Source organism: Phoenix dactylifera, unplaced genomic scaffold (assembly GCF_009389715.1).
Source record: "Phoenix dactylifera cultivar Barhee BC4 unplaced genomic scaffold, palm_55x_up_171113_PBpolish2nd_filt_p 000832F, whole genome shotgun sequence".
Classification (NCBI taxonomy): Eukaryota; Viridiplantae; Streptophyta; class Magnoliopsida; order Arecales; family Arecaceae; genus Phoenix; species Phoenix dactylifera.
Window position 1 is genome coordinate 100,166 of NW_024068198.1, and position 17,429 is coordinate 117,594.

A 17,429-nucleotide genomic window follows, 5' to 3' on the forward strand; every position below is an offset into this window, starting at 1 on the left:
GTTTCATAATTCAATGGTTTTATTATAGAGATATTTGTACAGAGCTATTAAAGGAAAGGATGCTTCAAGGACCACATAAGCCAACATCTATGTTTTGTTATTGAGGTCCAAGCAAATTAATGAGAAGAAGGTTGCGAGCGATGACATTGGATCCTACTCATCCAAAGGATTATTTTCTTTAGAAACAAACATGAAAAATTACTTTTAGTATGTCAAACAATTACAGCTTTACTTTTGCAAATCATAGTGAAATTCTGAAAATCTTGTCATGCATCTTCTCTGATTTTCTTTGGACATACAATGCTAAAACTAGATGTCAATCAGTTTCAGAGTTGGCCTTGAAAGAATTTGATAGCATGATGATTTATTATTCTGCTCATCTGTAGTTATCTTACATAAATGTTTATTTGGTTTATATATTAAATGTGAATTGAAGTTCGTCATTATAGGGTGTTTGTTTAGTGATTGATTAACCTTTTGCAAGTTTTTCAGCTAGCTGCTTTTTGTTTTCCAGTTAGCTCTGTTGAGGTAACTGAAATTCTCACTACCAAAGATTCTTTAACTAATCGCCTAGATAAGAATTACACTGTCCCATCAAGCTACATTTCTTACTATTCCATTTTTTATCATCTAAGGGATATTTTCACCAGGAGGCTGAAAAAAATCTACTTGGTAAGTTCCAATGGTATGCATTGAAATTTATAACAGAAAATCTATGACCTATTCACAAATTCTTACAGGTCTTTATCGACTAACTAAGAGAAAGTTCTGCAGCAAAAGGGTTCCAATCAGTATATTTTCCTTCTAAAGACTAATCCTAAGGCTGCGGTATAGGACTTCTGAATTTCATCCAATTTTCCTTAGTTCATGAGCTCTGCTCGATGGAGTCTGTTCTCCTTGTGAAGTTCCAAATGAACATATGAGATCTTGCGAGCAAGTGCCTCCCAGATCATCTGAACAGCATCTCCCTGCTTGGATGGATACTGATACTCAAAATGATGTGCAATTTGCTTTAATCTTTCCCACATTTTAGTCCATTCATCTCGTTTGATTCCCCTAAGTAGATTCAACAGAAAACCTTTCTGGACAGCATCTGAAGCCCGTACAAAGACGCAGAACTCCGAATAGTCTAGGACATCCTCAAAAGGCAGCTCGATGTCATCGCTTATAACCACGGGGACACACTGACTCACAATTGCATCAAAGAGGCGATTCGACGAAGGGGTGTCTCCTGCTATATTAAGACAGAATCTTGATGAAGCCATTCCCCGACCTGCATGTCTGATTCCATTCTCCCGAACACTTCCGTAGGCAAAGTGGACATCTTTCTCATCCTTTAAAAGTTTGTAGAGTTTCTGGCGGATCATGCCACCCTGCAACACCCATCCAAATGAAATTATTTACACGATCAGCAATGGATAGAAATAAACAAAAGCGGACAACCAAACATAATAAGCATGAAAAAAAATCAATGGTGTTGCAGTTATATTGTGGTTACAAAAGGGGCTAGGCTAGCAAACCCAACTTATCATTTCAATCAGTAATCTTATATTACTCTTACTATATATCAATCAAAAAAGCTCACGCTCCTAATTGAACACCAACAAAGAGCAGTGGCAGAGTTCAAAACAGCCTCTAAAAAACTTAATAGATCAGAAGGTAATTTATTTCCAAAGAAACTTACATCCTTCCTGAGGATTGCTCCCTGGAAATAGGCCAATATAGGGCGGTCTTCAAATGGGGCTGAATCATTGCCAACTGAAGGCACTACATGCATGTAAGGAGCAATGACATCCTTCTTGAGATTCGCAATCTCAACCGGGTATCTCCCAAAATCTGCGAGCAGAAACATAGCCGACCCAAGCTTCCTCCGAGCCTCCAACATGCTGTTCGGATGATGGGCTACAATCACATGATCCTTTCCACCCGCTCTCCTCCACTCCTCACGGCTCATCAAGTAGTCCACCAATTTCTTCTGCAAAAGCTTATTCTGACCAACCTTTCCCTTCCCATGGAGCTTAGAATGCCTGTTGTAGCTCAATGATGAGAAGAATGGCACAAAGATCGCATCTGCATGGCTCGAATCCATCACTCTAATTGCCGAGCAAGGCCTGACGACACCCGGAGAATTCGAAGAGAGAAGATCCAATGTAAGCCAGTATTCTACACTGTGCTGCAAATTTAAGCCACCCGGGTAGGTCGGGATGCGATTACGAACTTCCGGCCATATCTGATCTTTTCTCCCCTTCCAACCCAACAGTCCAAAATGAAACTCAGGAGGTAAGTCGTACATATAAACCTTGAGCAAAGCCTGATTCGAGTCACATCGTTTCCTTTTTCCTTCACCTGAGACCCTCGCATCCTTCTTAGAATTGGAATTTCGTCGAACACTGATTCGATATTTCATAGGAGGAGGAGGAGGAGGAGGCAATAACTCAAGATGATGATAGCTATGATCCCTGAATCGGGTGCTGAGCTCTGATGTCTTATTGGCAAGCACTAGCATAAGAACTGATTCAGGTATGAGGTACCCACTGCTCGACCTTAGAAGAGTGGAGCAAGAGAAAACCAAGAGGAAGATGGACAGAGAGACGACAAAGAAGAGGAATCTCTTGGTCACAAAGGACAAAGGCTGCATCTTCCTCTCCGTCATCAAAACAGAGCACCCTATTGAGGTATAATTGAACTAATGAAAGAAGAGTTCTAGATCTATTAGGGAATCAATCACTTGCAGAGTTGCAGCGCTGCCCAAAACAAGTAGCGTTTGCAACTAGCATCTACTACTAAATTTGACTTCAAAGTAGAAAGCAACAAAACCCCTTAGAATTCCATAGAGGACAAGACCCTAAAACCTCAAATCTCCCACTAAAATAAGCTCTTTTTCATAACCTTTTGTTCTAATCAGTTATTTTTAGATATACTAAAAAAAAAAAAAACATTCATCCTCCAAAACACTTGAGAAAGACACAAAAACATACAAAACATTAAAGTCCTAAGTAAAAGATAGATCTCTAATTATACTTTCAAGGGGAGAAAAAAACCAATTCTAGAACATAAGATATTTGAGGTTAAGGAACTGATGGTGAACTTGGGAGGTTGGTGTGATTCTGATCTTTGGTGGCACTTCCTATGGAGCCAGCAAGGGATGGTGGGTGATAAATACCTGATGGAGGGAGCAGGGCTTCCAAGGCGAAGCTGGCAGAGGAGGACGACTGCAGTATTCGTCGCCAAAGGGTCTTGGACTCTTGGATCAGTCTATTCCATTTCGTTTATCGATATTATAGTTTTAATATATAATAATAATAATGCTTGAAATGAGAAATTTGGGAAGGCGACTTTGGCATGGTAGGGGGTAGTTTGGAAGGTCATTTGGAGTGTAGATCCCTGCGAATCTCGGAAGATTAGGTGTCCCACCGCCGGCACTGTCCGATTTGTCCGGTCGAAAAATTTCCAACTCTTTACTCAACATGGAAAGGCATGCACTTACCGTAAACTATGCTTTACAGGAAACTAACCTATGAGCCTCATTTAGAGATACCAATCGGATCAGGTCGGGTCATAAATAGGTCGGATTATATGCAGGTCAGATCAGAAAATCATAAATCTGAACCCGACATATTTATTAAATAGGTCAGAAATTACAACCTAAACTTGTCATGTTTAATAAACAGATAACCCAACCCGACCCGTTTAACCTGTTTAATAAACAGGTAACCCGACCCGACCCGTTTAACCTGTTTAATAAATAGGTAACTTGTTTGCCCAACCCGACTCGACCTGTTTAATCTGTTTGTCCAACCCGATCCGTTTAACCTGTTTAGACCTGTTTAATCTGCCCAACCTAATCTGTTTAACTTGCCCAACCCGACCTGTTTAGACTTGTTTAGACCCGTTTAACCTGTTTAGACCTATTTAACCTGTTTAACCCGTTTAGACCTGTTAAATCTGCCCAACAGTTAAACAGGTTAAATGGTTTAAACGGGTCAGACATCTAAAATCCGTATCCGACCCAATTAATAAACAGGTTAAACGGATCGACCTATTTACGATCCGAACCTATTTAGGCCAAACCCAAACATATTTATGGCGGGTCGAATACGGATCGGGTTGGCGGGTTAGGTCATATTTTGCCACCCTTAGCCTGATTTAATTATGGTCGCTGTGATTGGGAGATTTGGTCTCACCAGTTTAACCTTTCGACTAGAGAGCATTCGAACTAAGCTTATTTCTGATGTCACAAGTTGGGACAAGTTTAATTTTATCTCTATGTAATAATATATATTAAACTATATTAGTGTTTTTTTTTTCAGTTGAGTGTCTTAATTCTTCAATTGATCAGACTCATAATAGCGTCTATAGCTTCCATCAATGCAAGCGGGCTGGTGTGGGACTTCATAATTGACATATCCAAGTTCTAATTCCAATATTTTTGATTGTGTGCTGCTGCACGGTATACAATAGATTAGTGTTTGGATGATAAAAAGTCATGGAAGTACAATAAAAAAAAAAGCCTCACATGTCTATGTATGACTTACCAGCTTCTCATGTTCGTACGTGCATCCCCAACTCCCATACAATCTTTACTCGGGAAAACACATGCATGTCTGGATCCAGGGAGCCTGACCGGGATGGGGTTGGACCAACTCCTCACCCGAGATATTTGGGAGATAGGAAGTGATGGGGTTGCCTTCCAGGCCAAATATGTATATAGAAAGATAAATAAGACCGCGGACTAAGTTGCTGCTTATGCGGCCAACCACATGAGAGGTACATTGTTGACTACTGAGGAAGAGTTGCTTAAGATACTTTGGAACATTTTGTTTTTTGATTTTATTGGATGTGTTCGTATCCGAATGATATGAACTGCCAGCGTAAGAAAAAATAAACATATATGTCAAAGAACCCCGTAAATGATATAAAAAATAAAAAAATAAAATACCTCTTTAACTTTTCATTATTTGTTCTTTTATATATATATATATATATATATATATATATATATATTTCAATTAGACTCCAAAAATTACCAATTGATTGCAAGGTGCCTACCAGAGTTCTAACACCGTTAACGATGGCTATGAAATTATGAATTTACCCTCTCATTTTAAAATCGAGTCTGGGAGAAGAACTGCCAAATACCCACTGATCTCAAGTTCTTATCGTTTGAAAGTGCTGACGCTGAGTTGGACGAGGAGCAGGATGAGGAGTCGATGAACGAGTTCCGGGTCCAGCTCGCGCGTGATGAGTTGGTGGTGTTCACGAAGAAGGTGGTCAGCAATGGCGGAAAATGGTGGCGGCGTTGTAGGAGATGGGGAGAAGCTACGACCTGTACGTGGTGGGGAGGGGCTATGGGAGGAAGTTGGTGTTGATGATGGATTTTTAGAGATAGCTATTCATGCTTGACGTATTCATCCAACCGGCTTCAATAGAGAATTTTTAGAGATTAACTATTCATGCTTGAATCTATGAATAATTTCCGTGTTCCTCTCTTCTCCCTCTGCTCTCTCCTCCTCTCTTCTCCCTTCGCTCTCTCCTCTTTGTTATCACTGTCTTCTTCCTCTCTTTTGTTTTTGAGTTTTGATAGGGATTTCATCTCAAAAAGAGACTTTTGATAGGAATTTCTATACTGGGCCTACATCCTAGCTAATAACGTAGAATTCCAAATAGAGTATTTTGCTGGTTTAAACCTCAAAGGTTCTCTCTCTTAGAGTGGGTGGGGGAAAAGGAAGGTGGGAGCGGAGGGAGGGATGAAGGGGGCGGAGGGAGTGAAGGTGGAGTTGGCGAAGAGAGTGTCGAAGGTGGAGGGCTAAGAAGAAGAGAAGCCGGAGCTAGAGGAGAAGGTCGAGCAGAGAAGATGAAAGCAGAGGGTTCCTGGAGAGGAGGTGGAGGGTGGGCAGCAATCGAAGGGGGTTGAGGAAGATCCATGGTTGAATGCCCGCTACACCAAGACTAGTGTATTCCTCTAAACACAGCCAGTCTAATTGCTTCAGCCTTCGATTACTGCTAGAAGGAAAGAAAAACTTTTCTTTTCCACAAATTCAAAACTCGTACAACTTGACCAAAGAGTTCATATATCCCAGAATACCTTGGCTTATCTACTACATTGATGATTTTCCAAAGATTTAATTTAGCGAAACTCTATAGCGGACCATGAGAAGAAGATCATTCTCTTGGTATGATTGACAAATCAGGGGAGTGGTCAATTTCGGATCAGATAATATAGCCATCGACAAAATGAGATCTCTTTGGAGATAACTATTCCTGCTTGGAGCCATGGACGATTTTTAGGTTCCTCTCTTATCCCTCCGCTCTCTCTTTCTCTCTTCTTTCTTCGCCCTTTCCTCTTCTTCTTCTCAGCTAGACTTAACTGGATTGGGAAGCCCTTGTTCAGAAAGAAGAAAGAAAAGAGTCAGATGATCGCCACATGATCTCCTTCTGTTCCTGCCAAAACACCAATTTTTTCTTCTAATCTAGCCAACGACGATATTGTTAGTATTTTGTGTCTAAATTTATCTCATATGACAATCACATACTTGCGGATCCTGATGGAGATGGATAGCTGGAGCACATTACAACCAATTTATAATTTTTTGGGTCTAATTTTTTAGATGGGTTGAGTTTCCTCTCTTCTTTCCATTTAATAGGTATCGAGATAGTGATATGGAGCTAAATACTCTTAAAAGCATCCCGGCCAATCTCTGTATGTATAGAATATATTCTATCATTGGTTGGTTGACTAATTTTACATAAAAAGTGTGAATTAGAGACTTCTAAAAATCCACTTACAACCGCACGTATAAATAATTCTCTCTCACCATGATCCCAACGTAGGGAAAGGAAGCTGCCTTAGTGTGGAATAAATTATGATTCGTAAGATAAACCATTCCAAAGTTTTTAGGACCTGTAGCTAGTAGCCCAAGGAATTATGATTAATTATTTTTTTTTAACAAGGGGACGGATTCGATATTATAATCTTTAGGAAACTTGTACCAACTTTTCTCAACACATTCCCAAGACAACGGGCAGCATCAACTTGGAATTAGATTTGACTGTCCGGTCAAGAAGATTATGCTTTCTGTCTCTATCTCGTTCATGGAGGCGAGATGAGTATTCTTTGACCGATCTTGGCGAGAGGCATGGTGGGATTCTCTTTTAAAAGCTCCGTGATTACAGCTCATGGTGACGATTTCGGCATTATCTTTCATACTTTCTAAAGTGATTGACGGAGTGGAGAAGGAATATAAAGCACTTTTTGGTGCCATCTTGAGTGGTGGATGTCGAAATCCTGCACTAATCTGGGTCTCTTATAGATTTCTTTTATATCTTTAATTGGTTTAGTCATATTGGGCCATGCATTGGCTTGTTTTAGATATCTATCTTTGGAGCGTGCTAATATATAATGAAAAAGATTTTGAGAATAACTTCGTACCAAAGTTTGAAGGAGGCCTTTATCTTAATTAAAAATATTAAGAACTTGTTTAGTTCATACGAAGAGGAGGAGGAAAGTGCGGGCTATCATTATTGGAAATATCCTCGGTTCTTCAATTCATTCAGTAAGCAACTTAGTGAGTGCTTTCTAAGAAAAAGAAGTGAAAAAAACGTCAAATAAAGAAATACTTCATATTTAATTAGAGTTTTTAAATGAGGGAGATGAAAAAATAGTTTTTTTTATAGGAATAAAATTTTTATATTTTATGAAAAAGAAAAAATTATATAGGATATGAAAAAAATCACTTTTTCATAGATTGGAATTTGAGGTAATTTTTCATTTCAAAAATATTCTTAAGCTTTTATATAATGAGGTAAAAGGAAAAAATAAAAGAATCATAATTTTCCTCATTTGGTGCTACCCATAGAAAGAAAAAAAGAAAAAAAAAGAGCACAAGCATGCATTGCAATATTATCTCTTGTGGTTGATTTAATTGATAGGAGCTTCCCCGGACTGTTATCCACTTTAAAGGTTGAGACGGCAATAGAGTTGCCGATTTTGGCTGTTAAGGTGTTACAGCAAAAAAAAAAAAAAACCAACGAATATATCATTTACAAACCAGGGACTATTAAATAAATATTGCACATATTTAGGGACCTTTCAGTAATTTTCTTCTCGAGTGGGTTGGATCGGAATTTTTTTTTAGGCCAACAGGGATCTTCTGCTACAGTGGGGTCTAAAGGATGGAAAAATAATTTTTCATAAATAATAATTATATTTTAGTTGAAAAGGATCTATAGAGAGCAAATCACGCCATCCACTTCCTTTAAACAATACTGTGTCTCAAACTTATTCTTTTCTTCTTTGTTTGAGAAATAGTAGAGGAGAAATCGAGTTCTCCCATCTCATTAGGAGCCCCTAAGCAAATATTTCTCAGTTCAGCATCTCTGTATTTTTTATTAAATTTTTAGTAAACCGAATAAATTAAATCATTTAAACGTAGATCTGGAAATCAAAAAATAAAAAATTTAAAAATTAATCAGAAAGATCTGTAGCAGATAAATAATTATTTAGTGTGACCTGTAGGTAGGGACCGATAAGTAATAATATATCAATCTTGGAATGTCGTAATAAGTTTACCTCAACGTATTCCCAAGTCGGCAGTTCCACGTCGCCCCGACCTCCGCCTCCGACAGCCAACTTTACTATGACCCTCCGGAACGCCGCCGCCTTCCGGCGCGCCCTCCACTCCGTCCACCCCATCCCAAACGAGCCGCCGCCGCTCCCGCGGTTGTCGGAGCCCCGGTCCTCCGCCTCCCTCCTCAATGGCTGCACCTCCCTCCGTGCCCTGAAACCCCTCCACGCCTCTGTCCTTCGCCTCCACCCCGACGACCTCTTCCTCTCCGCTACCCTCGCCTCCCGCTACGCCCTCCTCGGCTCTTCCCGCCACGCCCTCTCCGTCCTCTCCTCCGCGCCCCCTCCCCCTCCCTCCGCCAGCGACCCCTTTCTATGGAACATTCTCCTCCGCGCCTTCGCCGATGCCGGCGCCCCCGAACACACCCTTGCCGTCTACCGCCGGATGCGCGACCCGAGCGGCGGCGGCGCCCGCCCCGACCGCTTCACCTTTCCCCCCGTCCTCAAGGCCTGTGGCCACCTCCGCGACCTCCAGACCGGGGCTAAGGTCCACCGCGACACCGTTGAGTTCGGCTACTGTTATGATGTCTTTGTTGGGAACTCTCTCATCGCCATGTATGGAAATGGTGGCGCCTTAGAAACCGCAAGACGAGTATTTGATGAAATGTCCGAGAGAAATGTCGTCACTTGGACCGCCATGATCGGGGCGTCAGCCCAAAACGGGCATACTGAGGAGGCTTTATCTTTATTTCATTCAATGCTGGATGGGAGAGTTAGGCCCAACAGAGCAACGTTCTTGAATGTGATGCCCTGTGTCTTTAAAGCTGAAGAGGCTGATGACTTGTATAAGCTTATTGCTAGACAGGGTCTTGATTCTGATATGTTTGTTCAGAATGCAATGGTTGGAATGTATTCAAGGTGTGGAAAGATTGAATTTGCTCGGCATTTGTTTGACAGGATCCTTGAGAAAGATTTGGCATCATGGAGCTCAATGATTGAAGGTTATGCTCGAGCTGATATGCTCGATGAAGCTTTGAAGCTATTTAGAAAAATGAAGCTAGCTGGAATTCTTCTGGACCATGTGATTCTTCTTGGCATCATTCGTGCTTGTTCGAATTCATTGTTGGCTTCTCTTCAGCATGCTCGATTTATTCATGGATTTGTTGTCAGGAACTTGTTGGATCAAAATTTGATGGTGCAAACAGCTTTGATTGATCTCTATGTGAAGCGTGGGAGCCTAAGAAATGCTCGTAGAATATTTGATCAGATGCAACAGAAAAATTTGGTTTCGTGGAGTACAATGATCTCTGGGTATGGAATGCATGGGAGGGGAGAGGATGCACTCAAACTCTTTATCTGTATGAAGGGGTCTGTGAAACCAGACCATATTGTGTTTGTCTCGGTTCTCTCAGCTTGCAGCCATGCAGGATTAATTGATGAAGGATGGCAATGCTTTAATTCCATGGTGGCAGAGTTTGGCATCGTTCCTCGAGCTGAGCACTATGCATGTATGGTTGATCTCTTGGGCCGAGCTGGGCAGCTGAAAGAGGCTCGAGAGTTTATAGAGCGTATGCCAATAAAGCCAGATTCTAGTGTGTGGGGATCCTTGCTTGGTGCATGTAGGATACATCCAAATGCAGAAATTGCAGAATTGGTAGCAAAATCTCTTTTTGAATTGGAGCCAGAGAACTCAGGCCGTTACATTTTATTGTCGAATATCTACACTTCATTGGGAAAGATTGAAGAAGCTCACCGAATCAGAGCTCTGATGAGACGGAGAGGAGTGAGAAAAATAGCTGGCTACACTATTATAGAAGTGAAGAACAAGGTTTACAAGTTCTTTGTTGGAGATCGGATGAATCCACAATCGCATTTGATTTATAAAGAGCTAGAAAGATTGATGGATAGGATTCGCATGATAGGTTATGTGCCGAATACCAACTTTGCATTGCATGGTGTGGAGGAAGAGACAAAAGAGAAGTCACTATATGTGCACAGTGAGAAACTTGCAATTGTTTTTGGACTTTTGAACTCAGGACCTGGATGTGTGATTCAGATCCGTAAGAATCTGAGGGTTTGTGGGGATTGTCATACTGCCACCAAGTTCATCTCTAAAATTACAGGGAGGGAGATTGTGGTTAGAGATTCTCATAGATTTCATCATTTCAGTGATGGGGTTTGTTCTTGTGGGGATTATTGGTAAAGAATCCTGTATATGCTGTAATTATCTTTGCCCTAGGTGGAGAACTATATTGCAGCATCAAATTTTGATGTGAAGAGACGGAATGCAGAATTCTAATTTCCTTTCCAACTTAGGGCCTGTTTGGATTTTTCTACAGGATTGGGCTAAAAATCCTATAGTATACAACCAGCAAGATCATAGGCTACAGGCTGGGCTAGGCCTGTGTCTGGGTTGGCCCACTCCAAAGCTATCTTTGGATTTTTGCCTAGCCCAGTCTGCAGCCTGTGATCTTGCTGGTTGTACTGGCCCATTTCTGTAAGAAATTCCAAGTAGGTCCTTAAGAAGTTCAATGAATGGTCAAAGGGACTTATATGTTGAAGTAAGCTGCCTCTGCAAGAGAGACACACCTGAAGTAGAGAGCAGGGTAAGAAAGGTCACAAATTCATACAATTGGAGGTTGTGATTTAAATTGCAGTGTGCGCCCATGGTTTTTGAACCTCCATCCATCCCTGAGTATACCAATTTGTGTGTCAAGTGGCGACTGATGAATCTTTTCGGTAAACGATGGGGTAAAGGGCCTCGATCTGGAATCACATTCTATGCATCTCTCAACAACAGGTATATCTTCTCTTTAAAAATGTGATCCAGTAGAAACCTACTAACCTAGGATTTGCAGCTGGGCTATTTCACAAATTGTGTTCCTGGGTGATTGCTTTACATCGGTATGTTATTGTTTCAGTGGAGGAAGATCTGTCGAGCATCTTCCTCATGTCGCTCGTGAATGCTTTTGTGGAAATTGGCTCATCAGGCGAGTTTATCGTTACTGCAAATGCTTTGGTCCAGTTACCACTATTCAACATATGGCGCACACACTGAATACCTGAAACACTGTATTTATGATTGCAGATGGAAGAAGGTTCGGTGAAAGGACAAAGTATTTATGTCCTACTTCATTTTGGTCCAGCAGCTGCTGGAATTATCTGGCCGATTCTTACCAACTCTGGAGCTAACCTCAAAGTAAAGATTGGGAGACATAGCTAAACTGTTTCAGTAAATCTGGAAGAATCATAAAGGTATTTTCTTGGTTGCCGATTTCTCATCGTTGATCGGCTGTCGAGTAAGACACAGGATAACTTGTGTATTCCATTGAAATCGATTTTAAAGGAGTTGCAATTCTGAATCTCTATGACATCCAATGTCAAACCAAAGCAAGTAGCAAACTTGATCTGCTTCAAGTGCAAGGCACCCCCAGGGAGATGGCAAATACAAGCTCAAACAGGGAGTTCAGCAAGATCTACTGCCATCAAGTAACTAATTGCAATATATACCGAGGGTCTCACCATGAAGGAGTGCATCAGGACAACTAGGTGACATCTGATGAGAGTCATCCCTGAAATTTGTTGGCTATTTTTTTGTTTTCAGAGAATTTGATGCTTATCTTCAATTACAAGCTGAGAGCACCTTGGAGCACAAGGGCCCGGATCCATGCTTGTCTACACACAGAAGAATCTCTTAAAAGTTCGTGATGTGCATTGCATTTCAAGTAGCTGAGATGCCAAATATGTTCATAATATAAACTACATTATATATTGGAATACCCACATGATTGAAAACAAATCATAGAGTGCCTCCTACCAAGCCGTACAGCCAATTTCAAGGTTGGTTGGGTAATTAAGGGCAGTAGATGCCACATCTAGTGACAGAAAACAAAACAAGCATCAATGTGAATAAGTTATGGTAAAGAAAGGTTAAAATTCAGGGGCACTTGGGTCCTCCACGCTTGGTCTTCCAGTTGTTGTAGCAGGGGCAGACACCTTTGTTCCCATAGAAGCCTGGGGGCACGCAGAGGCACTTCATGCAGCATTTCTGGCAGAAGAACATGCATGGCTTGTGGTATTGGGTATTCGAGCATCTCCTTGAGCATTGAGAGGGGCATTCTGATTACAGAAATTCAGAAGTTACACAAGGTAAAAAAAAAAAAAAAAAACTACAATAGTTTCAAAACAATTGATCCAAGAGCTAAATTTTGGAAAGTTTACTGCTCCTAAGTCATATGGCCTAATTTGTATGGTCCAAGAAATTGATGGGCTCCTCTGGTGCTTTAAAGTACTCATCTTTTGTGTTTGTGGTTCTCAGCAACTGGTTTCGTTACTTTATATGACCCACAAAGTGAACTTTTATTGTACATAACTATTCATTTTGTTACGGTTGCTGGATCCATAAAGGCAGCCTTTCAGAGGAAAGTTTGGAGGATGGGGACTCATAATGCTGGTTCTTGATAGTTGGGGCAAGGCTTTGGTGGTTGTGCCTTATGGTTATGTTATTGTTAACCAAATAACTCAAAATGAGACAAGCGTTGCGGAGAATTACGGTTGCTTTTGAGGCTTCCTGGTCCGTATGAAGCCTGAAATAAGAGAGTTTTACAAGAAAATAAGAACGATGGAATAGAAAAATCTTGGAAGTATTTGTCCATATATAGTTAGAAAGCTAAGGAGAAAGAAACAAGATTCACACCTTGTCCAAGAGGTATTCTCCTCCAGCGTGATCAGTTCCTTTGGCCAATACCTGCAGCACAAAAGGAGAGAAGCTAAGCAAGACCTATACTTGCAATATATTCATCAGATAGATATACTAAAACAAATAGAAGCAATAATGGATCAGGGGACCCTTGTTCAAGCTTGAGCATTTGTTGGTACACTAGCTTGGTGTCTCTTTCTACGGAGATCCTCACCTTAGAGTTGGAGTCAGCCATCAAAATGGAAAGGAGGGCAATGGCTAACAGAACAAGTAGCTTAGCCATGGCCATTGCTGCGATGCTGCTCAAGGTAAGAGAGAACGAAGGAGACAGGCTAAGGGGATGGTACGAGTGGTGGGAGTTGGGGTGGAGAGCAGAGCTTATATATAGACTGAATGGGCAGGCAGCAATCCGTAAAAAGAAGAATCTAGGTAAAAGAATATGGCAAAAATGGTTAAAATATCTCCGAACATTAAACCTTGCCTTTCAGTGAAACTACACCATTAGCCGTTAGCAGATTCAACCGTGACACTGTTCCATCAAAATTGGAAGGACCAAGGACTAGAATCTAGCAAATGGAGACAGTTATCTGGGAGGGTTAAATAGGTTTTTCGAGGATTAATGGGCTAAATAAATTAGGATCATAGCTGCAAATTGAGCAAAATCGATAAATTGGACCTGTGGTTCTAGTGACCTCGAACCTTCTGCTGAAAGTATAATTGAAGTAGGTTAAAGCTTTAGTAAAATTTAAATCCAACTTGACCCAACCCAACCATCGAGATCACATAAAACCTACTCGAGTTAATTGGAAAAAAAAGAAATCGGAGCTAGTTTCTACAAATTAGCAAGTTGCTGATATATATCTTCGAATCTCAAGCCAAATCTATCTCCACTGAACTTATTTGCACCTAAATGGAGGTGGCTTGGGTAGAAAGCAAGGTTCTCACTTTATATATATATATATATATATATATATATATATATATATATATATATATATATATATATATATATATAACAAATACGTTTTCAAGTAATTTTATGATACAATGAAATAGTGGCCAGTGTATGTCCAGTCAAGATATTATTTATTTTTAAATAGATAAAATTTTTCTAATTATAATGAACATTATCAACTACTAGTATTGCGCATGCGACAATATCTTGGTTTGAGCCAAGAGCCAGAATGAAAAAGATATATGAATTTGACCTCTTTTTGTACAGAAAACCTATTGAAAGTTGTCTTATTCAGAACTTCTTATAGACTAGGTATACAAATCAACTGTAGAACATTTTGCATCATATATAGAGGTTGTAATGGAAATAATCATTGACAATGACAAAAGAATAGTGCCATTTTGATTATTATTGTTTCTAGAATTAAAAAAATATGTTGAATTGACGTGCCTAAAATTATCACTTGAACTAGGTGAAAATTGAGAGCAATAAAGTTATATAGTGGCTATTTTAACAATATCAATATTTAATTAAGAATGTGATCATACCAGCGCCGTCAGCACAGTATCAATATTGAATTATATCCATATAATATAAGTACCCATAATGTATTTATGCAAGATGCGTTGTTTTCATACCAAACTTCATATCAGTATCACACTAGTACAGTGTCGGTGGCGTAATGAGTGTCGAGAAGCCTCCTGTACCGAATATCGATACTGAATGGGTGCGGTACAGTATGTCCTGCATTATTCGTTCGAGCCGGTTCGACATATCTTATATTTATATGTATATTATAAAAATTATTGAAAAAATTGAGGGGCATTTGTAGTCATGGGATTAGCTAATGCGTGTGGGCCCAAGGTGGGTCCATGGAAGAGGGTGGCAGGCCGGTGCATGTGCTCTCAATCCATCACGCAGTACACAGCTAGCCTGCGGTGCGGCTGCATGATAACCTTATATGGTGGACCCTGCCCGTTATATAAAAAAAACTCCACCTTGTTTGCTTTCCCAACGCGGTAGAGATCCTATCTCACAGGGATTCATGGGCCATGGCCTAACCAATAAAGATGATCCCAAATCCACATGACCTTTTGATCACCATCCTGTAAGAGTGGGACCCATTTCACACTGCATTGATTGGGTTGGTGAACCCAAGGTGATGGTGGACCCATTCAAGATTTGGATTAGTAATGAGCTGTAGGATCATATATTAGGGGTTCTAATGGGCGGGGGCTAAGTACTTAGTTTAAATTAATTTTGAGTCTAAATTAAATAGAGTTAACTTGGAGCTTTTCTTTTAACAAGTTGGGTCAGGTTTAAACATCATTAAATCCACTTTTGCTAGATCTAAAACTCACCTTCTCAAGGAATCAAAAGTAGGTTCAGATCATAATTAAACCCATTCTTTTGGCGTGGAAGCGTGTGGGAGAGGAGAATCATCCTAAACATTATCCGACCGAAGAGTTAGCCCTACGTTGTCTAAAGGAAAAAACATTGTTTTCTAAAAACGACATGAAGAGAAAGCATGAGATAATAAATCTCTCATTCCCTTAAATTCTGATTATGATTAGCATGAGTCAATTTAGTCCAAATCCATAACCTGAGGCAAACCCGGCTTAATATTGAAACCTAGTGAGCTGAATTGGTGTCGAAATACAAACTTGTTTGTTCAATTTTTTTTTGAGGGGGTGAAGACTTTACAACCATTAATCGAAGAAACGAAATGCTCGTTCTACTTCCCTAAGGACGAGAACAAAGTAGGCTCTCTGGCAAGACCAAGCTAGCAAATTTGGGTCATCATACAAGTTAGACTTCATTCAATTAGCTTGATATATCACATTGGATCAAAGAAACATGAACCTATATCCAAGCTTTACAAACAAGGATCTGAGAGAACTTTTTTTGTTCTCTTATAGCTGGCCAGGCCATTGGTTGCATCTTAGTGTGAACTGGTCTTAAGGATTGGTAGGATATTATCCCTACAAGAGAATATATTCAAGGCGTGACATGGTATTGTTTATGAAGAGATCGAGGTAGGTTTCCTTTACAATCGGATGAGGTGGTGAAGGTTGTGGGCTACCATGTGGCAGAATCAAAAGAGTCCAAGGATGCCTACACTACTCGAAAAAGATGAGGTGCTGCTTTCAGTCTCTCAGATAGCATATGGGAGCTGCTGAGACCACCACATGCATCAAGAACATGCTCACGTTGTAGGTATTATGACTCATGTCTTCTTGTCTAGGGCTGTTAACGAGCCGAGCCGAGCTCGGAAGAGCTCGGCTCGGCTCGTTTCACAGAAGCTCGGGCTCGAGCTCGGTAACGAGCTCTATATTGGGCTCGAGCTCGGGCTCGCTTGGCAAAGCAAAGGCTCGGGCTTGAGCTCATAAAGCTCGTTTCAATTACAAGCTCCAGAACGAGCTCGAACTCGGGCTCGTAATCGGGCTCGAGCTCGTAATCGGGCTTGATAACAGGCTATTTTTCTCTATGTGGTCAGATTTTTATGAATTATAGTGCTGAAATAAAATTTTTCAGTGGGAGACTAGAGCTCGTTTGGGCTCGTGAGCTGCTCGGGCTCGAGCTCGGGCTCGGGCTCGGGTGTAAACGAGCCTCATATTGGGCTCGGACTCGGGCTCGTTTGACTAACGAGCCAAGCCCGAGCCGGGCTTTTACCGAGCCGAGCCCGAGCCGAGCCCGAGCAGCTCGGCTCATTAACAGCCCTATTTTTGTCTGAACTCTTTTTAATTGATGACTTCATTCGGATCCAAATTAATTAATATGTAGGTATGTCAAAAGGAGTTTTTTTTTTTTTTTTTGGTGAGGTAAAGGTATGTCAAACAGTTAAAACAATCTGGCCATTGGATTGAGCAATAAGTATCTCAAAGCATTTTGATGAGGCACAAGAGTTCCTATATTTTGCGAATGCAAGCGAGCTTTCATGAATCAATGGAAGGCATAGCTTAGAGGCATGTCTCATCTCATTTTGGATGGACACAAGAAAGAAAAATCAGAAACATGGCGATGAATCCTGCGTAATAAAAATGGTAAAAATATTTAATAGAAGTCGACTACCGCAAGCTAACTAATTAATAAGCTAACCATATAACATGTTATATATTTACAAACTGTAATTTGCATAGTAACTAGAGACATTTTTCTTTCAATCCTTGTTTCCCTTGTAAGTGTATTAAACACTCGCAATAATCTTTTCT

At 40.5% G+C, this 17,429-nt stretch overlaps 3 protein-coding genes across 4 annotated transcripts; 1 reads left to right on the forward strand and 2 right to left on the reverse strand.

Annotated features, from left to right (window-relative positions):
* Positions 1-655: 655 nt before the first annotated feature.
* LOC103703235 (probable arabinosyltransferase ARAD1) lies at positions 656-3,368 on the reverse strand. 2 transcript variants are annotated; one of them, XM_026803172.2, is made up of 3 exons: positions 3,164-3,368; positions 1,685-2,667; positions 656-1,373 (listed from the first exon to the last, which is right to left on the reverse strand). In XM_026803172.2, the coding sequence occupies exons 2-3, from the start codon at positions 2,651-2,653 to the stop codon at positions 861-863; spliced, it is 1,482 nt and encodes a 493-aa protein (XP_026658973.2). In that variant the 5' UTR covers positions 2,654-2,667; positions 3,164-3,368; the 3' UTR covers positions 656-860. The 2 variants fall into 2 exon arrangements, with proteins under 2 accessions (XP_026658973.2, XP_008784241.2); XM_008786019.4 differs by having other exon boundaries at positions 1,685-3,368.
* Positions 3,369-8,605: 5,237 nt separating this feature from the next.
* Positions 8,606-12,126, forward strand: LOC120107339 (pentatricopeptide repeat-containing protein At3g26782, mitochondrial-like). The gene is made up of 2 exons (XM_039120576.1): positions 8,606-11,363; positions 11,485-12,126. The coding sequence occupies exon 1, from the start codon at positions 8,637-8,639 to the stop codon at positions 10,764-10,766; it is 2,130 nt and encodes a 709-aa protein (XP_038976504.1). The 5' UTR covers positions 8,606-8,636; the 3' UTR covers positions 10,767-11,363; positions 11,485-12,126.
* Positions 12,127-12,286: 160 nt separating this feature from the next.
* LOC120107340 (gibberellin-regulated protein 6-like) lies at positions 12,287-13,618 on the reverse strand. The gene is made up of 4 exons (XM_039120577.1): positions 13,477-13,618; positions 13,260-13,310; positions 13,116-13,149; positions 12,287-12,682 (listed from the first exon to the last, which is right to left on the reverse strand). Exons 1-4 carry the CDS (start codon positions 13,549-13,551, stop codon positions 12,501-12,503), a joined length of 342 nt encoding a protein of 113 aa, XP_038976505.1. The 5' UTR covers positions 13,552-13,618; the 3' UTR covers positions 12,287-12,500.
* Between the last annotated feature and the right edge of the window lie 3,811 nt (positions 13,619-17,429).